Source organism: Dunckerocampus dactyliophorus, chromosome 15, assembly GCF_027744805.1.
Source record: "Dunckerocampus dactyliophorus isolate RoL2022-P2 chromosome 15, RoL_Ddac_1.1, whole genome shotgun sequence".
Classification (NCBI taxonomy): Eukaryota; Metazoa; Chordata; class Actinopteri; order Syngnathiformes; family Syngnathidae; genus Dunckerocampus; species Dunckerocampus dactyliophorus.
The window spans coordinates 16302501-16326514 of NC_072833.1; the positions used below are offsets into that span (position 1 = coordinate 16302501).

The window sequence follows — 24014 nt, forward strand, 5'->3', positions numbered from 1 at the left end:
GAGTATGTCGACTTCGGCAGCACTAAATTCATCATTGCTCCTCTAGGGACCTTATTGCCTTCAGACGCATGATCACATAACTAGAAGCAAAGGATTGGGAGCAAAAAAACATAATGGAGGTCAGACTCACCCATGAATCCAGCGGGGTAGGTAATGTCAGTGCGAACCTTTCCGTCGACCTTGATAAACCTTTGCATGCAGATTTTCTTCACCTCGTCCCCGGTCAGGGCATACTTGAGGCGGTTCCTCAGGAAGATAATGAGGGGCAGGCACTCTCTCAGCTTGTGTGGACCAGTGGAAGGACGAGGCGCCTGGTGGAAAAAATAATTGAAGGGAACTAGCTCAATAGAATCGCTCTTTCGTTACATGTTCAGCTAATTTTATGAAGAGTATGACTTTCAAAACTTAAAGGGATAGTTCATCAGCACTGTAGTCTATTCACAGCGACTTACCCCCCACTTGGTCTCCCAAGTCCAGTTCTGGTCAGATTTCTGTGATGAACGTAGTTCCGCTCGGTTTGCTGGAGACAAGTAAGTAAAGAGTTTGGCTTCTCGAAACAATATGCGTTCAAAAGATTAATGCATTTGTATCACAAAGATGCCTTCTCAAAAAAAAATCATACCTCACAATACGCTGGGCGTTACATTTGTCTCCTGCCGTATCCCTGTGCGTTCGTGTGTATGTGACAAAGACACTTGCATCTTCTTCCGCTGTGGAACACATACGTAAGCAAGATGGCCGGAGTGCTCCGTCGTGTAAGTAGATGCGAGTGTCTTCATCACATACACAAGAATGCACGGGCAAATACGGCCGGAGAGAACGCAGAGCATCTGTGAGGTCAGATTTTTTTTGAGAAGGCATTTTTGTGATGCAAATGTATTAATCTTTTGAACACATATTGAGAAGCCAAACTCTTTACTTAATTGTCCCCAGCAACTAAGCAGAACGGTATTACACAGAAATCTAAACAAAACTGGATTTAGGAGACCAAATGGTGGGTAAGTCGCTGTTAACAGACTACAATATTGATGGGGATGTCAGACAACTTCATGACAAAAAATCAGAACTATCCCTTTGAGCGCATTGCATCAATCTAAACTTCAATGTAACACCTACATCAGTCCTGTTATATCAACTTAATGGAAAGGCTACTTACAAACACGCCAGTGAGCTTGTCAAGCATCCAGTGCTTCGGCGTAGCGACGCGCTTCAGGTGCTTCTTCGGTCCTCTGGCCTGAGGGGGAAAAAAAAAAAAACTTAATGAAGCACGACTAAACATCGTCCGCATTCGGGAGTCCAACACATGCATGCCAACGTTCGCCTAGCCTGGTTAGCGTCAATTAGCATTACATTAGCAACACCGGCTTCGGCCTGTTGGATAACGTATGCTTACAAAGGAACCGTTTAACATTTTTCTTCTGATTGTCAGTGACTAGAAGTGGAAATTAATTATACTAGCAGAATTTATAATGTGTGTACTTCAACCTGTGAAACGTCGCGTATCTGGCTAGCATAGCAGCAGAAATGGTTACTGCCACACAGCCTACCGACATGTCTCAGAAATAAAAGGCTCAAATAAACCATGATCAACACTCCGCTTGTCATCAATATAGAATTGTACAACATTGTAAGACGTAGTATTGTAAGATAGCACGTGTATGTTTGTGTAAATACAAAGTCAGAGAGTGATGTTTGACGATAACTTCAGCGAAGAACGACAGCAAGAAACAGCTCACCATGTTGGAGTCTGCGGGGAAAAGGATCTCCCAACTTCCGGTATGGGAAAATAAGGCCGAGTACGGAATGGTATGAGGGACAAAAGGTCGCAAGAGAAAAACATTTACATACTTATGACACGCATAAGATTAGTTTTGCAGTGAAATTCTAATATTAAAGCATTCAATAGTAACCAACATAACATATAATTGTCGTGTTTAGAAACTGTGACTTTCCACGATGCAGGAATGCAAATAGTTAGTGGCAATTCAATCACATACCTACGAATTGAATACAAATTAACACAAATTAACGAGACTAAGTATTTTTCAGTATATTTCAGTAAGACCACAAGTATTCAGTGAATTACATACTGTAACAACAGCAAAAAAATACTCCTGGCCAGGTGTAGTTGTAATTACACAAGCTCACCACTACAAGGCAGCATCGATTTGTACTGTATTTGGATGCAATCGTGTCTCTCTTTTTTTAGGACAGAATAACTTCACTGTTAACGCATCAAAGCCGGTTTAATAACCTCAGTTTTTCATCGTCAGCATTATGTCTTACTTTTAGTGATGCACTCTTTTTGTATCTTAAATTCAGAATTGTTGCCAGCATCTTCAAGGCATAATGTGGTGTTCAAATCTTTGTATAACCTCATCCACAGGTCAGAAGCATTAGATGCTACAAATTCTAGTATATCTATAGGGATATATTTATTTTGTGAGAGGATTAACTGTAACATGGACTGCAGTTGTTGTAAATGAATGATGAATTAAAACGCCAGCATGTTTTTTCTGTGGTCAACTTTATTTCACATTCTTCATTGTGATCTCGATCATTCTCACATGAGGATATGGTGAGCAAAAGTGCATTTTCACAATCATCATTCATAGGAAGAAAAACAAAACAAGAAACAGATAACAACTGACAGACAGACAAAAATAAGAATCTAATGTACACGTCCAAAGGTAAATACACATGTGCAGTCTACTTTGGTTAAACAGGTGAGTCATTAGCAGACCTGGCTGAACATTGTCAATGCTTTACACGCATGTCATTGTGTGTGATGGTAGATACATGTTTTATATACCAGAATTCCAGTTCATCACACATATTTTGGTTCTGAAGGCCTCTGCAGGGGGCGGTGAAGGAAAAGAGGGGGAAATGAAGGGCTTCCTCAGACGACGCAAATTCTGCAGAGGAGTGGAGGGGGTAGGATTTGGGGTTACGCAGCAGAAATAACATTCTCTCAGTTGGGATTAAGGCAGCAATGCAAAACACCACAGTCGGCCAGCAAACACGAAGGCCACTTTGGTGAAGAAACAACCTTGATGACCCCTCAACCTAATTCATTACGTGCACAGGAGCCCTCGTTGTCCTGTGGTCCAGATGGATATCAGCTACTGTCTTAAATAACATGTTCTATGTTCTGCTTGAACTAAATTCAAACAAGAAACAGAAAAAAGGAGAGTGCACAAGATAACCGCGTCTCAGACAATTACTTTCCTTGTGAGAGAGAGAGAAAGAGAAGGCTCTTTCCCGTGAGAGCACAGTGGAATATTGTCCACTGAGAAAACAGGAAGCGTACTGTTGGTCATCCCGCCGTCTCCCATAATAAAGTCACGCATCCCACTTTCATGTTGCTGCAGCGCTTCGAGGCCCGATGGGCCAACAGGTGTCTCTTTGTGTTTCAATCCGTCAGCTTGTTCTCATTAAGCCTCCACCGTGGAAAGGAAATAGGAGACAGAAATGGCTCCTTGTGTCTCCTCCTCGCATGCTTCCTTTCCTTCAAAATAAAAGAGGCACTCATCCCGTTGGATGGTCTGTTTCATCAGGAAAAATGTACTTGTTTGATTAAAGAGGACAAAGGCCTTGGAAGTTTCTTGAAAAAAAGTCTCTGAATGGTCTCTTTGAGAGTGAGGACAAAATGAACCTCTTTTGGTGTGGTGGGTCAGCAGCCAGCCTGCACGTCTGACATAAAGTCAAACTCGTTCTGGCCCAGCCAGAGTTCAGGCAGCTCATTAGCTCGGTCCAGTCCGAACTCCACCACCAAGGACATGAGAACCTCCTCATCTACCAGGTCAAAGTCGATGACTCCACTTGGACCAGAGCTCTGCGTCCCCATGCTGATGCCGACACCCATCCCCCCTCCGCCAAGGCCCCCGGAAGGCCCCAGGATTTGGTTTCCAGTGCCTAGAGGCGACGCGCCGAATCCTTTTTGCATGCCACTAGGCGTCAGGTGTCCCGCAGAGGACCCGGCCAGGTTCTGGTAGTGTGAGTTGAGCTTCTGCAGCTGCATGCTGGCGATGAGGTGTGGCCCCGTCTGGAGGCAGAAAGGCTGGGACTTGGGGGCCACCGCTAAGGGTGACACAGGTGAGGAGGCACTGGAGGACGGGGAGAAAGGCCCCACGGAGGTTTTGGAGGACGGGTAGTGGAAGTTGAGAGGAGAGGAGGAAGTGGAGAGGTCCTTCATCGCAGCGTGGGCGTTGCCGAGGAGCAGCAGTGAGGTCATCACCGAGTCAGACCAGAACCTGCGGGAGACAACACAACCACGTGTTAGTTAGAAGGCAAAAACACAACATTCCCTCAGAAACCACAAAAATAACAAAATCCAGAGTGGCTTTGAGCAGCATAGGGATGACATCACAGTGCTACAGTATGTGTTGAACATCTTGCTCTGTGTATATACTTGTATGCTCACCACTTCACAAAAAAAGCTTCACTACACATCTTCAAACAAAGCCTGGAGCTCTGCCAAGTATTTGTCAGCCTGCTACAGATGGTTTACTTTCTGTGCAAAGTGATGAAGATTTCACATCAGTTAATTGATGTTACTAGCTATTTGCGTTTAGAATACATTTTGAGGGGAATGCTAGTCTCTCAGCAATGACACAATTAACTGATTAGTTCTAATCTCTTGGCCCCACACCAGTAGACTGGAGTGATCCTAGTGTTGATGTTCCAAAGATGAGTTGGTGGTTTTTTTGTGTCACAAGCCAGCATGAGAGGCCCCAGAAGTACCAGGACCAACTCAATGGAATGATTCTTTTCCAGCCTTTTTCCCGATGACCACGAGGCCGCATCCCGCCACCGCAACAAAGCCAATGTTGAGAGTTTTCGCGTCGGTGCGTTCTTGTGACCCTGGTGACAAAATTGAAGTCAGAGCCGCCTGGGAAACGTACAACAAGCTCTGACCACATGACTCGCTCCATCCAGACTATGCGTGTGTGTGTGTGCGCGTGTGTGTGAAGTCTGCTTTTTGTCATGATCTGTCGAGTGGCAAATTAAGCATGAAAGGCCCACGGGTACGAACAGGCTAAGGGAATGTTTATAGGCCTAAGTGTGAGTGTGTGTGTGTGCATGTGTGTGTGTGAACAGGGGTCCCAACACAACAGTGCCTTTGATTGGGTCACATTGTGGGATAAATACCTAAGAGTGTGTCAAAAGTGTGTGTAGACAAACAAACACATACTTTGCAAATTGGAGTAACTTATTTAAAAACGTACCCTCAGACCCCCATGCCCTCCCAGCTCCCTTCCCTTTCTGTTGGAGAGCATAATTGCGACAGGCAGGCGTGCAGCTGCACTCGACTGATAGAGTTAACACACACAATGATACCAAACAGCTGTCATTGGCAGCTCTGTGTGTGTGTGTGTGTGTGTGTGTGTTTGTGTGTTCATTATTCATGATAACCGTCAGGGCCAGGCTGCACATTGCGACTGCAGCACATCAAATGCAGAGAAAGACATATCAATCAAGAGGATTCAATAGAAATGCAACAAGTTTAAAGATGGTGGACAGTTGTGGATGATTGACTGCTCCATATGAGCATTGTGGCCATTTTTTTCCACATGCCTGTATGTTTGTGTCACACTACTACTACTCCTGAACCGCTGTACACAGGAGGTCAAAAATTTGCCAAAACTTCCACCCCCACTGTGTTGCCGGTGCTATTATTTTTCAGATGACTAGACCACGTGGTGGCACTTTTATTAATGGGTTAGGGTTGACTTGAAATTTCTCACACAGCTCAATACCCTCTACAAAACACTCACTGTAACTTGAGGATGTTTATGCAAATCCCGACGGAATTTGGTACACATTTTAAAGTTACTGACTGAAAATTTTAGCAAGATCGGTCGAAAAACATGGCAGCCATCAAGCAACTTAACTCAACTTGTCCATAAGTTATAGACCATTTGTTTAATGATTATAAAACTTAGAGGATATCTGTATTCTGTATTATTATGTATACGAGCATGTCTTACAAAGTATTTTGGTGAACCCTTAGGGGGCGCTACAAATGTAATTTTCAGTCGTTTATATATATTGAGTTAAGTAGGATATTAAAACATGTCCAAAGTGTGTCCATGGATGGTGTTAGGAAGGATGCTGGGAGGACAGCCAATGTTTTTTCCTGTTCACAGCTGACTCTACTGACTGTGGTGGGCGTTTTTGTTCCGCCTTCTTTTATTGGCCCCTGTCAAATCCAACTGGCTCCGGCTCGGTCGTCTTATAAATGATTTTATAGGTCGTCTAGGCTGCTGCCTTCACCGCAAATTGGTCTGCTTTTGCCTAAATTAACAACTGACTTCTGTAAAAAGCACAGCAAAAATGGCCGTATGCAACATGTGTGACAAAAACAAGCTTCTTAGAGCATGATGCCCCCACTGGTGTGGAGGGTGAGTTATGAAGATTTTGCCTTTAAAAGAAACTCATTCTCATTTAGTCTAATTTTTAGTTTTGCTGTTTTGAGTTATGTAAACATAAATGCAAACACACACTGAAGACATACTTCGTATGCATAATTAAAGCATGACAAGTAAACTGAAACGTCCGGCCTGTCTTCAACGTCTACATATGCTAAACCCGCCTCTTGTTTAACTTTACGTTAATTGTTCTCATTTAAATAGCAAACATTGTTTTGAAACACACTGGTCCACTTCCACAACCTAAGATGTAGGTTTGACCCAAGGTGTTGTGTTCTGCTGGAGCCAGCAAATACTTGACCTCATTTCAAGTGTTATGTCAACACTGGAGGAGCTCTCCAGTGTGTGGAAACTCTCTCTCCGTGCACAGGTTTAGTGCACACAAACTGATGCATTTCACTGTACATTACAGTTCTAGTGGAGTGACAACCAGTAAGTGACTAACCTGTGTGCATAAAAATGCCCGGTGCAGACGGCAACAGAAGATCCAGCAGCTAGAGTCCAACGTGTGTAAATACACAACAGACAGTTTGTGTTACTCTCTGACAACTTTGAATGGAAAGCTATGCACTCTCACACACTCAATGAGCTCAGTACTGAATAGAAGTGGAATAGAGGGTCCCTCTCTCTCTCTCTCTCTCCCTTTCTCTCTCTCTTGCTCTACACATTGACCAGCTCAGTGTGTGTGTGTGTCTGTGAGAGAGACGTGCCAAAACAAGGAGCTGGATCAGGAAGGGGGCATTTTATGTGAAGCTGACTGGACAATAAGCCTAAAACACAGGTACAATCTAATAACAGATTCCCTATTATGCAAAAGGGACATTTTAACAATGTTTTAACAGTAACGTGTGTCCCTATAGCCCGTTTATGAGCACCAAATGTGAGAAAACTCACATGTTCACACCGCTTTTGTGAGGCGCTCAAAAGTTTGCTTTTGAAGTTGCAGGTTTTCACGACATCATGAAAGAAAAACATCCTCATGGACACGATAACGCCTCTGACTCGCCTCTAGCTAGATGAGCCTGCCCCGTGTATATGCCCACTTCTTTGTAAAAAGCAGGCATCGCCTTGCATCTTCAGCTAAAGCTCTGCCAACTATTCAACCAGTCATCATGGGAGGTGTACGTTCCGTCATTTTGTTTTTCTTAAACGAATAGGCTAATAGTACTTTTAAATTGTCTAAATTCCAGCATCAAGGCTAGATGTTGGACAACAAACGTGTAATACACTATTGGGGCACCGCTGAGACTTATTTTAAATATTTTAAAAGTACTATAATATAGGACCTCTTAATGCACTAGATAATCATGTACAGTTGCATGGACAGATGGATCCAGCTCCACAGTTTGTCTGCTGCAGGAGGGCAGATGTTCCCAGTTTGGAAGCAAACGGACACTTTTTTTGTCTGTGTCGCTCACCAAGAGAAAGGGATTGAGAAAGAGATCGCTTTATTTGCATCATGAGCACATGTTAGGTCACCAGATTTGCTTCTTGCGAGTGAATGACTGCCTGTGCTGCAAAATATTACAGCAAAGTAAACTTATTAAACATTTCTTTCTGTAAAAAGAGGGCACATAAAGTACTTTTTTTCCTATTGGAGGTGATTCCCCCCCTGCTGGTTAGTGAATCATTATGGTGGCTTACAACACCATATTATATATTACTGTACCCTATATATTGAGGCAGGTGGACGACGTCATGACACATTCAAGTGCCCGCACACGTGCACCGGCTCTCTTCTGTTACGTAGATAAAAGCTGACATCTGTCTTTATTGTGGGCAGAGGGGCCCACCCTTCATCCCCTCGGGGGTGGAAACGTTATGCCAATGTGACAAACCACTTAGGAGACATGTTTAGAAAAAGCACCATGGGACAAAAAATGCAGCAAGCTTGGAGAGACGTTTATGTAAATGGCTGAACATGGAGAGCCAACATGTAAACAATGCATGTAGCATGGAGTGAGGTTCCCTAAGCTGGTAAAGTTAGCACCTCAATAACATTACATTAGTGCTACATGCGCAGTTACCATCCGACCGTCTGAGACTTGTCTATTTATTTGAACAAAAAAACATTTAGCTCTGAGCCTCAGGTGTCTTGCGGACAAATCAAACATCAGACAGTAAAAGTAGATTCAAAGCACCATCTAATTTGCATACAGGTGGTTGGAAAAGTTCCCCTGTCATTTCCCTCAGTGTTTTGTAAGGAAGAACCACTATCTGACCTGTCATATCTGACTCATCATACTCTGCGCATGCAAGTTGCAAACGGAAACCGTCAAGTGGAAGTAACATTTTCTTTCATGCTGGAGCAGAACAGAAACCAAATGTCAAAGATGGGAGGTCTGCCGCAAGACACACGTTATTTACCACAAACTGTAGGCCTCGGGGCAGTTGTTTCCAAAAATGTAATGGGATATTAAAACGGATGCAGGAACAACATCAGTAATATTAAATAGGCAATAACTGGAGAAAGGCTGTGTGAAACACATTCGATTTTCAAATTTTAATCATGATTAGAAGTGCATGAGAAAATGGAAGGGAAAATGTAGCTCTCCTTGACCGCATGGTAATTTATTAACAAGTATATTGCACAACAGAGCAGCAACAGAACCAATGTTGTAATAGCAGCAAGGAGCAGTCACGTGTGGTGAGGTTCGTGGCTGGTGAGTTTTTTTTTAACCATAATACTATAAATACTATAAAGAAATAATTATAAATACAGTAAAAACATGAAATAAATACTTCTTACTTTATTTAATTATTTTATTAACTGAAAACTGTTCTGTGTTTTGTGTTTGTTGCTGTTTTCTGTGCATTCGTTGTATGTTTCCATATGCCTACCTGAGTGCTGAGTAAGGGCGTGGCAAGGAGACACAGCATGGCAATTAGGCCTACTTAAAGAGGACCTATTATGCTTTTCCTCTTTTCTGACCTATAAATGTTGTTACAATGTTGTATTCTCGTGTTAAACGATGCCAACGCATCAGATAGTTTGCTTGCGCATTTGGAAGTGAGCCCTGAAAGCAGTTTTGGACGGCTCTGCACGCTGTGTGTTTTTTAACACCGAGTTCCATTGACGTCAATGCAACCCCAACTTCCTTATATGCCCAGCACCCCTGCTCTGCTTAGCTCTTCGCTTAGCACGTGCAGCAACGGCTCCCAGGAAATGTTTGTTTGGGTGTGCCTAAAGAGGCAAGCATCAGGCAGAAGTGGTTGGAGTTGCTGATTCCCGGCCAGCAAGAAAAAATAATGTTTATCTGTCAACAGCACTTCACACGGGACTGTTTTATGAACATGGGCCAATACGAAGCTGAACTATCAGTCAAACTGTTGCTGAAGGTCGACGCCTTTCCAACGTTACTCAGTCGTGTTGAAGAGTCAGAAGTGCAAACTGTAAGTAACAACCTATCAGTGTCCTAACTGTGTTTGTTTTGTGTAAGTAATCGGACAAAAGGGGTTCGGCAGCTGTCCGGAAGTCCTCGGGAGCTCTTGGGAGTGCCAAGCCTTTTTGCGTCGCCCTTAGTTTTGGTGAACCTTTTTACGAGCATTGTGCTACGCCTTGGGTCTGAAACCTTTTCCTTTTCAATTTTTGGACTTAATTTTGGTTGTACTTTTTCCTAGCCACAGTGCTGCACTTGATTTTGACTTTGACTTTGATTTCTTGTCTCTGAAACCTCAATAAAGACTTTTTTTGCTGCACACACCACTGCCTCGCATCGTGGATTCCTATCCGCACCAACCACATTTTTCCAACTGACTTTATATCAGCAGCCAAATTAGAAGCAAGCAGACAGAAAAAAACAAAACAAACATCGGCAGTGACCGACGCAACATGAGCTGTTTTCAACTCTGTCTTGTCAAATGCACCTTGTACGTACCGACTAACTTTAAATATCATACAAACCGAAATACAACAAAATAGAGAATGTGAGCTGGAGTCGAGCCAAGCAAGCAGAGAGTCACTGTCTGTATTGTGTCTATGTGTGAAAGAGTGAGAGGCATGGCTCCTTTCTGTGGCTGTCTAGGAAGAGGCAGTCGCTGTGTGTGACTGGCCAATCGCAGAGCGTGAGGAGTGAATAAATAAGTAGTTACCCAATGAGGATTTTCCTTCATCACGATTACGGAAAATGACAAGCTGTACTCGTTTCATGCTCGTACTTGCCAAAAATGCATTATCCGTAACGGATACTCGTCTAAAACGAGTATCCGGCTCATCCCTATTAGTTTAACAACTAAGGGTGTCATACGATCTAAATATGATATTTCTTGTTGACATGGACAGATGGATCCAGCTGTCTCGTGAGAACAGGGCAGTCAGAAGCCAATCAGGCTGTAAATTATAGCATTGCTACTATGAATGATAATACAGTAATATGGAAGTGGCACTGCGTGAGGCAGAATTGGAACCACACAAGTGCTTTATGGACACGACAAACCTTACAATCTTACCTTGAGTTCTCAGCGGCAGAGTCACTCGCTTGAGACGTATGGCTTTTTTTTCCATCGGTGTTGAACAGCTACCGCTGTGTTAATGTCCAAGCAGAAGCAAAGTTACTTAGGATTTGTCAGATCAACATATGTAGATGTTCGGACTTGTCTCTAGCTTTAATCACACCCTTAATCATCATTTACGCTCGTTACATTTGGCTGAGCAAACTTTACAAGAACCAGGCAGCACCTCTCCATCGTAGCGAAAAACACACAGGAGCGCCACGGAGCTTTTTTATGAAAATGAAATCTCGGCACCCCTCCCAAATTGCACTGATTTAAGCGAGGCTTTGAATCCTCAAGAAGCCACTCTCACTTTTTTTGTAATATGAACAAAGAAAATGAGACATACGCATATGTCAATCATGTTTATGTGCATGGTACCGTATTGACCCACAGCATCCTTCCAAGTTTACCGGATAAGATTTCAATGGTCTCCCCTTTCCCCTGCCTCGTAAACTCTGTAATGAGTTTCATTTGCAGAGCTGAGATGCTAAAGATCCCAAACATCTACACACAGTAACACACAAGAGCTCACTGCTGCTTGGCACATGCCAGCTCCAGTATGCATTTCCAGGCCATTAATTTGGAGAGGATCACCTTCTAAAGGAAGCAGGTCGACACAATGGTTACACTTTCAAAGAGTGGACCATAAGAGTTGGTGTCTTTCATGGGCAACATGTATGAACTGTTTTAAACAAGTGAATTAAACAATAGTGCTTTGTGCTTGTAGTGTACTGTTGGGCCACAAACATTTGCCATCAACAGGTCCAAGGACTTCAGTCTAATGTGCAAATAATAACAAAGCATCTATTTTTATATTCATTTCAACATTAACAACCCTGCAAAACATTACAGGTATATATTTCATGGTTGTCATGCCCCAGCAAAAGTGATAGTGAAGTATCTCTTTATGAACACCAAAAGTGAGAAAAGTTTTCATGATGTCATGAAGGAACTTCCACATGGATATGATACCACCCTAACTAGATGAGCCTGCCCCATATATTCTGTAAAAAAACAAAAACTAACAAACAAAAAAACAGGTTTCGCTACACATCTTAAAATAAAGCTCTATCTACTATCCATCAGTTTTACAGACATGGAAACTGTTGAAACTTTTGATCTAATAGAGCTCATAACCTAGCATGATGTTGCTGTTACAGTGATGTTAATGTGTTTGCCACCTTCCTGATTTGTTATTTTTTTGCATGTTTGTCACAGTAAAATATTTCAGATCATCAAACTAATTTAAATATTAGCCAATGACAACACAACTGAACAAAAAATGCAGTTTTTAAATGAAAGTTTTTATTATTAAGGGAGAAAAAAAATCCAACTTCAATCCATCTTCTACTGCTTATCCGAGAACGGGCCGCGGGGGCAGCAGCCTAAGCGGGGAGACCCAGATTTTCCTCTCCCTGGCCACTCCGTCCAGCTCCTCCCGGCGGATCCTGAGGCGTTCCCAGGCCAGTTGGGAGACATAGTCACTCCAACGTGTCCTCAGTCCTCCCCGAGGCCTTCTACCGGTTGGACTTGCCCTGAACACCTCCCCAGGGAGGCGTCTGGGAGGTATCCTGACCAGATGCCCAAGCCACCTCATCTGGCTCCTCCCAATGCGGAGGAACAGCGCTTCTATGCCGAGTCTCTCCCGGATGACAGTGCTTCTCACCTTATCTCTAAGGGAGAGCCGAGCCGCCCTACGGAGAAAACTCATTTCGGCCGCTTGTACCCGCGATCTTGTCCTTTCGATCACTCCCCAAAGCTCATGACCATAGGTGAGGGTAGGAACGTAGATCGACCGGTAAATTGAGAGCTTTGCCTTTCGGCTTAGCTCTCTCTTCACCACAACAGACCAATGTGGAGTTCGCATCACTGCAAACGCCGCACCAATTCGCTTGTCGATTACTAGAGACTAGTGTTAGGTAAATAGATTTTCAGACGTGTGCTATCTTTTAGTATGATTTAAATGTTCAGTTCATTTGAAGTTGTTCACACATACAAATATATAAAATTGTGTCCTGTCATTTATCTTTTTGTTAATACAGTAAAAAGGGCATATTTCACACATAGCTGCAAATGGTGATTAATCATGATTAAATAATTTAAAAACTTTTAAATTTGATTACATTTTTCAGTCATTTCACAGCCCTAGTAAAAAGTCTGTGGACACAGGCACGGACAAACACATCTCATTAGCATTAAAGCTACAGACACACAAAACAGTGTGTTCCCAGTAGGGCTGACTACAAGCTCTAAATTCCAGCATCAAGGCTACATTTTGGACACCACACTTCCAATACACTCTTGTGGAACCTCTGACACTTACAGTACTTAAAATTGGTTAAAAATACTACAATATGGGACATTTAAGCAAAGCAAAGGAAAAAAATACCAACCAATTAAAAATAAATATTCAGAGACATGTATTTACTACTTTAATTTTACAAACTGCATTCACCCTAAAACACATCTAAACAGTGAACATTTTACAGCAACCACATCACCCCCCCCCCCCCCCCCCCCCTTAAAATTCTTCCCCTGGAAACCGCTAATTATTTCCAAAACTCTTCTCCATGCTGCACCGCAGGGCTGAAGGCCTCTGCTCCATATTGTCTTCATTACTCTGTGTGTGGACTTCTCCTAAACCACATTCTTTAGATTCCCTGCAAACAAGTATAGAGAGAGGTCCACACGTCAACAACACAAGGTATATAACAAAGGTTCAAGGGTCATCACGTCACACACAACAAATTCACACACAATTCCTGCATGGAGTCGATGTCTGTTGTCATGTTAAATGCAGCACGCACACACATGCGCAGAGAGTGGATGAGTAATTGCCTTGACGCAGCCAAAGAGGATGTCCTGTTTGCTAGCTATTGTGTAGCTGTCACTTGTGTCCCGTCAGCCTGTCAATTTTATTTTTAGGACGGACACGTGCCTCATGTTCGCAGAGCAGCATCACAGCGCCCCTCGTTTCATATCCAAACGACGCAGATGCGCCTGTGCTTGAGTCCAAGGGCAACCACTGTTTCCATCACTTAGCCATCCAATGATGTCATTCGATTGTTCGGGTGTACCTAATGCTGTGGCCGCTTAGTGCAGCTTGATCGTCATGCATGAAAAAATGTGAGCTGACAGAGAGGAAAGAGGAGGACATAAAACAGATGTGACAGCGCTGACATTTCAGCAGGAGGAAAACGTTTATGGAAAGTCAGGTTCGCTTTCACAAAGAACAAATCCATGTATTAAAAAAAAAAGGTGCACTGGAAATCTGGATTGTGCGGTGTCTTTTTTCTTTCTTGATGGAGGATGTGCAGATGGTAGGCAGAAGTGTTTCCATTGTCTAAAAACAGTAAAGGTTCTGCAGATGTTTTTGGTACCATCTACAGTATTTGGTGGAATAGTAGTGGTAAGACACCTAAATAGACACTGCAGCAGCCTACAGGATTTAACATTTCAGCAAGCATTTTCATGACAGTAAGTGTTCTCAAACATAGGGGTTCAACTTTAGAGTAATCAGTGTACAGGTTGTATAGCAGTATAGATTTACTATCCACTGAAAAAGAGTCAACAACACACAGTCATTCATTTCTGAATGGCTGGCAGCACAAGTGCAGCAAGATAATTGTGTTATCATGCCAATAGTCAAGCATGGTGGTGGTCGTGTCATAATCAGGGGCTGCACGAGTGCTGCAGGCATTGGGGGAGCAGTGGCTCATTTACGAGAAAAAACATGAATTCCAACACAAGTGAGTGGCAAGACAACTGTGTGAAGCATGGTGATGGTAGTTGCGGTTTGGTGAAGGGAAACAAAATTCAGACATGTACTGTGACATTGCCACTGACTACTTCACTAACGACTTCACTGACTACTCGAAAGTACAGTACAGTCGTCCCTCACAGTATCGTGGTTCGATTATCGCTCCCTCACTATATTGTTTTTTTTTTTTCAGAAATCACTTCATTAATATATTATCGCTGTTTCGTGGTAGACTATGGTCTATTATTAGTCAAAACATATTGAAATACAAGTGATATGTAGTATTCTGGTCACTAGGCGGCAGTAATGACACAAAAAGATGATGAGACCTTAAAACTGCATGAAGTCATGGTCAGCCATGGCATGTACGACATGACAGCGTGGAAAAAAAGTTCTCCTCCCATTCGGTGTGAAAGTGGTAAGTTTTGGGCTTCTTAAGTTCTGAAGAAATCCTTTCGAGGCTAACTGGTTAGCTTGCTAGCTCACTTGTTAGCAGCGTCTCGAATCCCTGTAGCATAAGGGTTGCAGCACATTTACATCACAATGCACACGCAATGTGATTAACCACCACTATAAACGAGGGATGATACCTTCGTTTGTATACCTACGTTTACTTTCTGTAGTAAATTTCCTTAATGAAATGCTTGCTGAAACGTGAGGGGTATACTCACTTTTGTGAGATACTGTATTATCTTATTCTCTTACAAACCTTTGATGGTCCTGATGACCTGGTCCAGGTGTTTGGTGTCGTTGCGGTCAGGTCGACAGCTCGGGCTGATCTCCAGGGAGTAGTCTGGCACGTACTCTGTGAAAAACTAACACACACAACTCAGACAGTTAGGAAACTAAACATTCACGCTCAAGGCTATCATGCTCCATTTGGAGTTTTGAGCTCTCTTAAACAAAATGTGATAAATATTCACACGGAATTTTCATCACAAGTGCATCAGCCCCATTCTCGGGGGAACCTTGAGGCCTCGGGCGAGGACACGCCCCGTGCAGAACATCTCACATCCTCAATCGTCTCAGCTCACACGCTGCATGCAGGAGGAGCACATGTTATTGTGTTTACAAAGACAAAGATGATCCTTCTTTGTGTGTGTGGAGTACATCCTTGTATACAGTATGTGTCCCATCAGCTGATGGATTTGTGTGTCTTATCTCACACACACACCAAGACTAATATATTCCCATGAACCCGCTGCTCCTGTTGTCCACACACACACTCCTGCTGGTGCCATGTTTATTTTGGATGGCCCAAGAGGAGGGAGCTGATGACAGCAGCAAGAGTGGTGCAGGGAACCAGAAAGTCTACGTCACATGGGCAAGGACATGTGATGATGCACATGCAGTGATGAAGGACGGTCATCTCATAAATGTTTCCAGTTACACGTTGATGAAGATGCATTTTCACTACACACACACACACACACACACACACACGATGGCGTTTCCGGCTATTGAGCCCGTGGCTCTGTGCGGCAGAGAGAGACCGGTCAGGAAGTGGCGTAGACAGGAAAACGGAGAAAATGGGAAGTAAAGAGGTGGTACGCTTCCCTGCTTCCTGTCCACAAGCATCCCCTTCATGCTGTCTCATGTGTTGTTTGCTCATCATCATCAACATGACATTGCTAGACATTGCTATTTTTAAAATAATAATATACAGTAGACGCCCCTACAACGTAAATAATCCGTTCCGAGAACATTTACGTCAGGGGTCACCGACGTGGTGACCCCCCACGACCACATGAGGTGCCCGCAAGCCTGCTTTTCATTCAGGTTTTCAGTTAATAATGAAAGAACAGTAGAAAGAAATGCATTCTGAAATACAAAATGTGGGTGCTACAGCAGAACAGCGATGGGATGAGGCACGTCATGAAGCGGTATAGAAAATGGATGGATGGGTTTGGAGTGCATGAGAAAGCGGAAATGGAAAATGTAGCTCCCTCAGACCACATGGCCATTTATAAACATATATTGTACGTATATTGCACCACACAGCAGCAACAGTACCAATGTTGCAAACTGTTCCCCAAAACTGTTCAGTCTCATTAACGCTGCTGATGAGTTCAACGTAAGTAAGACAACGGTAGTTATCACACACGAGTTTCACACCAACAGCAACATTTTAAAATGCATGCAGAGGTAGATAACACTCCACTCATTATACTTCAAATGCTACTGCCATCTTGGAGAGTTAATAAAGTAAAAAAAATACCAGCAGCAACAGTTGTTAATGCCAGTGTGTTCTGACCCAGCACTAATTACTTTCTTTAATAGAACAGACTTGGCAGTTAATTAAATAGAGATGTCGATTGGATCATTTATGGTAATAATCATCTTACTATAGGTAGAAATAAATCCACACCAATTGCCTATTTAAATAGTCTCTATTCATATGAGATCAGATTTTGTCTCTTGATAGCAGGTATCTAAATTAATAAATTAATAAATAAATAAATAAATAAATAAATATATACAACATCAAATTACTAGTTTTACCGCTATTATTCATATTTGGCTTTCGGTTACAAATTTAAAAAATTATCATTTGGAGCAATGTGCTTTTTAATTGGACAGGCAATTCACAGGCTCTCACTTGCATTCCAAAGCCAACAGGTGGCACTATGACTCCAGAAGCATCAGGTTGTTTTAGCCAATCAGCCTAAAAAAAGGGGAAAAATGTGTAGAAAAAGGACAGTAACAACAAAATGAGTAACAAAGGGAATCATACGGTATGTGTGGACCTATTATGGAATATTACGCTTTAATTGAACAATAAATTAATGTGTGGATTCATTTGGCCTGCCTAGTTTCACAAACGAGCCCAGGGATCTTGGGCTCAAAAAGATTGGTGACCACTGCACTAGGAAGACCACAAAGCCAGTTTTGTCCAGCTTTGCTTGGTCATCGCGGATAAATGCCCCTTATTGAGCACCACACACACAAACACACACACACTTTAGAAGCAAATATAAGGTTCTTTCATTATTCTCTAAATTGGAGGCTGGCATTTGAAAAAGGCAGCATGAACATATGCTTGTGTGTGTGTGTGTGTCATCAGCGTCTGAGGCAGCTGCCCGCACATGATGGCCGCCTTGTTTTCAAGTGAGAGCCTCTTAATGAGGTCAAAGGTTACAGAGGGAGAAACAATCAGTACCTTTATCGCGGACACACTCTCTGACACTGCTTTCCATTACATTTTAGTGAGACGAGATGAAAAAGTGAACAAAGATGTCTTTCGTTAACATTAGCGCTCTATTTTTTCCTATTCAAACAAGTGTCAATAAAAACTTAGGCCACTGTGTGTTTGTGTGTGTAAGACGTAGTACCTCATGGTCTGGAATATCTGAGGCGAGGGTCTTTCCCAGAACTGATGCTGTCAGGTAGGTCCAGCAGCGAGCCGTATTGGCAAGGTTGTATCCCCCTGGTGGGAGGAGACAGGTTAACCACATTGGCAAGAAAAAATGATCAGGTAAATGTGTGTTATTGTCCTTGCTGCCTGCAATATTTAGAGCACTTTTTCAAGTTACAGTCCTAAAACAAAAACAACTGAGTGACTGTGTTGCTTGTGCTATTATTTTTCTGAGAAATGTGTAAATATGTGTGTAAAATTTGAACAGGATTGGTTGAAAATGGCCACCATCAAGTAAAACATCGTTCACAACTATGCCATGCCATTTACAGTGAGCGAAAGGAAAATAGGCCAGTTTGTATTCAAGAAAAATGGCTTCATTGTGTCCAGTAATTAGCTACACGCTCGCGCACACACACACGCATATGGACATTGCACCTCCTCCCAGCAGCAGTGTTGGCAGGCGCCACTGTAGGACATACTGCAGACATTTGGCCACGCCCACTGGGGTCATGTTGAAAGAGCACATCGGGTCGCCCGCCATGGTGTCAGCTCCCAGCTGCATCACCACCGCCTCCGGGTTGAACTGCGCGTGCACCTCCGACATCACGCTGAGAAGAGGGAAAGCATAGCTTGGTTGTCAACTTGGTGGGCATAGTCAGAGGAGTGGCAAGGGAGCGTTCTTGCCTGGTGAAAAGTTGGTAGTATCTGTTGTCCTGGATGCCATCCTCCAGCGGGACGTTGACTGCGTACCAGCGGCCCTTACCCAATCCTGTGTCTGCGACATCCCCTGTCCCTACACAAACACACACACACTTATGTTAAAGTGTGGCATAGCATTAAAAACGAGGAAAAACGGCAGTGGTGAGCTACCTGGAAAGAATCCTGGGGAGAACTTATGGAGTGACACTGTCATGACTTTGGAAGTAAAGCTGAAGGCATCCTCCACACCTGCAGGAAGACACAATTCTAATAAAGCCCTGAATCCTGGCAATACTGTTCCAGCACTCTAGGTGGTGCTAATGCATATTATAAAGCAGCCTGCAATTTTTTTCACCACAGCTCCACCTGTTGGATTTGGTTTGTCACTATACCGACTTGACGTCACTACGCATCAACTATCATGCTACAAACATAATACAATGTTAAATAAATTCCTCTATGTGGATCTGCAACACAATTTAATGTATTTGTCCTTGGCCCCTGCACCGCCCTTCACGGAAATCTGTTACACAACATTTGTGCAGGACTTTTAAGTCACTAACAAGCTAACCAATAAATGGCGCACTTGGAGGAGGTATTCTTGTTTATTGGCATACCGTCTCCGTGATGCAGGTCCACGTCCACATAGAGGACTCGCTCATATTTCTCCCGCAGCTTGAGAATCCCCAACACGACGTCGTTCACGTAGCAGAATCCCGATGCCTCGTCCCTGGAGAATAAGGGGAAAAAATGGTCAGTGGTGACACATTACATGCAGCCATTAGTCTCATTTTCCTGTCTTACTTCTTGGCATGGTGCCACCCCCCTGCCCAGTTGATGGCCACGTCGCTCGTCTGGTCCAGCAGGCACTGGGCGGCTGTGAGTGTAGCGCCCCCGACTGCCGCGGCGTAGTCAAATATGCCCTCCACCACTGGACAGTCGTAACCTGGAAACCATAGTTAAACGGAGGACAGAGCAGGAAAAGGTGGTGCAACAAGGCGGAAGGATGAAGAGGGGAGGACAAAAGCAGGAAGCGACTTTTTAGGGATGGCCCAACACAAAGGGTAGCGGTTTAATTTACTTGGAAGTTACATTAAGGAACATCATATGGTTATAATTCAAGAAGCAGAGTTTATTTAATCCTACCCCTTCTCCATGTCTCTACAATTACTGATAGTTCCTGTGTTTAACATGTTCACATATGACCATTTTCTATTAGTTATGATTAGGGTTTATTTGTTTCAAACATGCCCAGCAAGTTACAATGAGGAACATCACATGGGTATGTTTACCCTTACACAAGTCAAGATGTTCAAAGAGGAGTAGGAAGAAGCAGAGATTAAGCCTAGGTCACAACCGGACGGATTTTTTGGCCGTGCGATTTTTGGTGTTCCCCAAATCGCTGCGTTTTTTTTTTTTTGTTTGTGAAGAACATAGTTGTGGTGACCATGGAAAAGTAAGATCTTGAGACGCATGGAGGACGTACGAATTATCTGAACGTGCGTTGGCCACGCTAATTATGTATGTGGGGTGAACGTGTGGTGCATGACACACAAAGGAGTCCGCAAGTGTGACATACAAAAATAAAAATAATATTTTGCCCAAACCTGACACCACCAACACTTACGAAAGACACATGTTGGCCTTACAAACAAGGCATGAAGATGTCTGAAGTGTGTAAGTTTGTCTTGCAACCTGAAAAAAACATAAGCACCCGTAGAGTTTGTTTGACATGACGAAGAACTTCTGCGGCCGGTCTGTCTCTGCGCGTTTCTTGTGTTTTTCGCACGTAAGCCGGCCATAGGAGCCCGTATGACCGGTTGTGACCTAGGCTTTATATAATCCTTCCGCATCTCCATATCTCAGCAATTACCGATAGTTTGATCTCTTCCTGTGGTTAAAAGTTACCATTTGGGAGAAAAAAAAATTGTGTAACAATTAATAGATGGCATGGCCTACATAAAAGAAAATAATACAAATTACTTTAAAAAAATAAGCAAAATAAATACAATAATGTAATACTATAATCTAAAAATATTACTTACATTAAAATACATAGAAAAAATAATGACATAAATAAATACAAAAATAAATTACATTAAGATCCAGAAAGAGATTACAGATAGATTCATAAATAAATACATAGAGGAGTTACAAAACTGACAGTAACGTTGCATAGTATATACAGTAGCTAATGCAGGTTACAGACTAAGCAATAACATATTAAGTAATATTAGAAGACTGAAATTTAGGATAAATTATTAGTATGATTCTCAGCCTTCTTCTTCTGCCTTGCAAACACCACATGCTTGTACTGTTTCTCAAACTGTCTCATATATTTGCTCAGTCTGTAGTGTAAGAAAAAGAATGAAGAATGTGTTTCAGATCGCTTATTCAACAATGAAAGGAAAAATACAGGAATAAATACAGACAGAAATATTGCATAATGAATGAATAAAAACAGAATATATAATATATAGTGACTTATTAGAAAAATGAATTAAATTACGTTGTAATCACCATATGCTTGTACTGTTTTTATAATTGCGCATTGCTTGTGTTCCTTACTCAAGCCACAATTTTTCACATATTGATATGCTAAGTGTTTAGTGTTGCGTAAATAAATACGTAAATAAATATGTACTAATATCTTTGGGACTTGGTCATTTTAAAAGTAGCTCACAGGCTGAAAAAATGTGAGCACCCCTGATTTACGGGATACAGTGGCGCCTCTTATTGTCAGAAAAATGAACTACAAGTATGTTCAAAAGCAAAAGTGCTGTTTTTCATCGGTTTAATTGCTTTATATTCTATTTTCTGGTGTCTTTGCTACAGTGGCGGACAGGGGCAAACGCGCAGCAACGTCCAAAAGCTCCAAACCCAGAAATGATCCAAAACCAAAAACACACAGACAAAATCAAACAAATGCAACGGAAAAATGCTGAAAATAAAAAAATGCAGGTGCTTTTATTGCAGGCTTGAATTATTGCACAACAAGCGCAATAATCCCTAATAAAGACACGGGCTACTGTTGTGGCCATAAACCACGCCAAGCTAAAACTCAACTCTGAACGGCCGACGTCACTCCCTGTCCACCCGCCACTCAGCTCCCCTAGGGAACATACTTATAGCAACACACACGAGCACAAGTCTTATTTATGTCTTAAATGGCTTATTTACTCTTATTATGTCTACTATATAGTGGGACCTTGGTTATCGTCATTAATTGTTTCCAGATGGTCTGCCTATAGCTGAAACGGGCACTAACCAAAAAAATGTTTCCCCAAAGAAATAATATAAATCCAATTAATCTGTTCCAGAAAGCCAAAAATGTTAACACAAAACAAGTTTTCATAGTTTTACAATTCTAGTTTGACATGTTTGACATAATTATAAAACTATAAAAACGTTTCTTGAGTTAACATTTTTGAGAGTCAACCGCTGATGACATCATGTATGCAACTTCCAGTTGCCATTTTGTTCGCTAACTAATAGGATGCTAACAAGGAAGGACTTTTTCTGATAAAAAAAATATATTAAGAATACAGATGGACTCAACCAGTATATTAATATTGCGACAAGACGCACCATATTGTATGCTAACCAGAGAATTTTGGCGTAAATTTTCAACATTAACGAAAGAACACGGTAACCGGGGCGGTTGCTAACCGAGGTTGCACTGTATTGGGTAATATTAATTCAGTTAATTCACATCTAGAAGGCTCTAATAATGCTAAAAACTGTATTAAAAAGGCCGTAAACAGGTTTTCTACACTCTAACTACGGAAATATTTGATTTATAAATAAGGAATCTTACTTTGCGGAAATTCACTTATCACTGTCGGGTCTGGAACCAATTAACCGCAATAAATGAGGGATTACTGTACTTTTATTGTTTTCATTGTTTTTTTTTCAAACATTTTTGGTGTCATGAGCACTTTTAAGGTGCTTCCTGTCATGATTAGGTACTACAATGGGGGTGCTAACGTTCGAACCTACTACCTACAACTTTTTAGTGTCATGAGCACTTTTTAGGTACTGCCTGTCATGGTTAGGTACTGTAATGGGGGCGCTAACATTCTAACCTACTATATCCCACCCTCTTCCTGCTCGAAGCATGCTAGCCACACTCCACGTAAACACACAGGCAAGAAAAGGTGACGTGAGTTTCTCTGAGACTGCATGTACTGTATGTGTGTGCAAACTACAGGCATGTGCCTGTTCACAAGACGTGAGTGACAGCCGTTTACCACCACTTCCAGTTTTTGGGCCGAAAGACAAATCAAATTAAGTTTAACTTGTAATTGTGAAGAATATAGACATTTTTCTGTGTGCTTGGAACGTTTGGACGTCGCTGTGCGTTGTTGTTGACCACTGTACTTTACCCATAAAAATGAGAACCACACTAATGCACCATCATTGTAGTTCTTGAAAGTAGTGAAACATAATGTAATATGAACACATATATTGATGATTTAGTGTGACCTCCCTTACCCAGGCCATAGTCAGCTGACTGTGGGTCGTCATTGTCTCCATCCTGGCTGATCTTGTGAAGATGCTCCAGGTAGGAATCTGTGTGGAACTTGGCCATGTCCTCTACAGAGGCCACTTGAGGTTTTACAATGCTGGCATGGAAGGAGAAGAGGTATCAGTGGTGCATCTTCACTTGAGTTGTGTTACTGTCATGACAACAACAAACCTCATATGTTTGAGGAGTCCATAGGCTTCAATCAGTGAGTGGACCATACTCGCCTACGAAATAAACAGAAAAAAAAGATCCGGCTGAAAGAGCTTACCTTGCATCACTAAACTATTGTAATGCAATAGTGAAAGATGATAAACTCACCCGGTTTGGCACTTTGGACAAAGAATCGCAAGTTTCAATGTATTCCTGGCTGAAAACATACGCAACATTCCGTTTTCTGGAGCTGTCTTCATCGCTGTCTCCTTTAGAACTCATTTAGGGTGGATCAAATGTAGAAAAAACAACTCTGAAGAATGTATTATCATGTAAATCACACCGACAACTTAAAAGGAAGGTCTTATTTGATTCAGTGCTCAGGTATGGTGTTTCACCGTAAACATTCCCCCGGAAACTGGAAACGACAAATTTTTGTTTTACGTTATCTCATGAGAAAACCATAATGGGTGCATGTATTTTATTATTAATAGTATTAGTATTTATGATGACGACTCTGAAACAATCAATATGGAATGAGCACAATAAATAATCCCACGTTCCTAAGTGGTATGTTTTTAGAGACGGACCAAA

The 24014-nt window shown here is 42.2% G+C and overlaps 3 protein-coding genes across 6 annotated transcripts in view; all 3 read right to left on the reverse strand.

Annotated features, from left to right (window-relative positions):
• rps4x (ribosomal protein S4 X-linked) overlaps positions 1–1782 on the reverse strand; it is a 7383-nt gene extending 5601 nt beyond the window's left edge. The window contains exons 1-3 of the mRNA XM_054753636.1: positions 1737–1782; positions 1157–1234; positions 131–311 (exon numbers count right to left, since the gene is read on the reverse strand). Of these exons, the coding sequence (XP_054609611.1) occupies positions 131–311; positions 1157–1234; positions 1737–1739 (262 nt within the window). The 5' untranslated portion in view covers positions 1740–1782. The remainder of the gene's footprint in view (positions 1–130; positions 312–1156; positions 1235–1736) is intronic.
• A 745-nt stretch (positions 1783–2527) lies between these two features.
• cited1 (Cbp/p300-interacting transactivator, with Glu/Asp-rich carboxy-terminal domain, 1) lies at positions 2528–7018 on the reverse strand. The gene is made up of 2 exons (XM_054752820.1): positions 6877–7018; positions 2528–4253 (listed from the first exon to the last, which is right to left on the reverse strand). The coding sequence occupies exon 2, from the start codon at positions 4232–4234 to the stop codon at positions 3674–3676; it is 561 nt and encodes a 186-aa protein (XP_054608795.1). The 5' UTR covers positions 4235–4253; positions 6877–7018; the 3' UTR covers positions 2528–3673.
• Positions 7019–13441: 6423 nt separating this feature from the next.
• On the reverse strand, positions 13442–23814 carry hdac8 (histone deacetylase 8). Of its 4 annotated transcripts, XR_008566267.1 has the most exons (12): positions 23589–23814; positions 23442–23494; positions 23237–23367; positions 19547–19688; positions 19360–19472; positions 18914–18991; positions 18728–18836; positions 18479–18651; positions 18018–18112; positions 17285–17350; positions 15395–15722; positions 13534–13585 (listed from the first exon to the last, which is right to left on the reverse strand). XR_008566267.1 is itself a non-coding variant. In XM_054753848.1 (11 exons), exons 1-11 carry the CDS (start codon positions 23700–23702, stop codon positions 13563–13565), a joined length of 1137 nt encoding a protein of 378 aa, XP_054609823.1. In that variant the 5' UTR covers positions 23703–23814; the 3' UTR covers positions 13442–13562. The 4 variants fall into 4 exon arrangements, 2 of the variants coding, with proteins under 2 accessions (XP_054609823.1, XP_054609824.1); XM_054753848.1 differs by lacking the exon at positions 17285–17350 and having other exon boundaries at positions 13442–13585; positions 15395–15500; XR_008566268.1 differs by lacking the exon at positions 17285–17350.
• Between the last annotated feature and the right edge of the window lie 200 nt (positions 23815–24014).

Coding starts and splice junctions, on each gene's coding strand:
- cited1 (XM_054752820.1), bottom strand. CDS start 4,234: ATGACCTCACTGCTGCTCCTCGGCAACGCCCACGCTGCGATGAAGGAC.
- hdac8 (XM_054753848.1), bottom strand. CDS start 23,702: ATGAGTTCTAAAGGAGACAGCGATGAAGACAGCTCCAGAAAACGGAAT. Junction 23,368..23,441: donor GGACTCCTCAAACATATGAG/GTTTGTTGTTGT, acceptor CTTCCATGCCAG/CATTGTAAAACCTCAAGTGG. Junction 18,113..18,478: donor AACACTGCTGCTGGGAGGAG/GTGCAATGTCCA, acceptor TCCTCCCACCAG/GGGGATACAACCTTGCCAAT.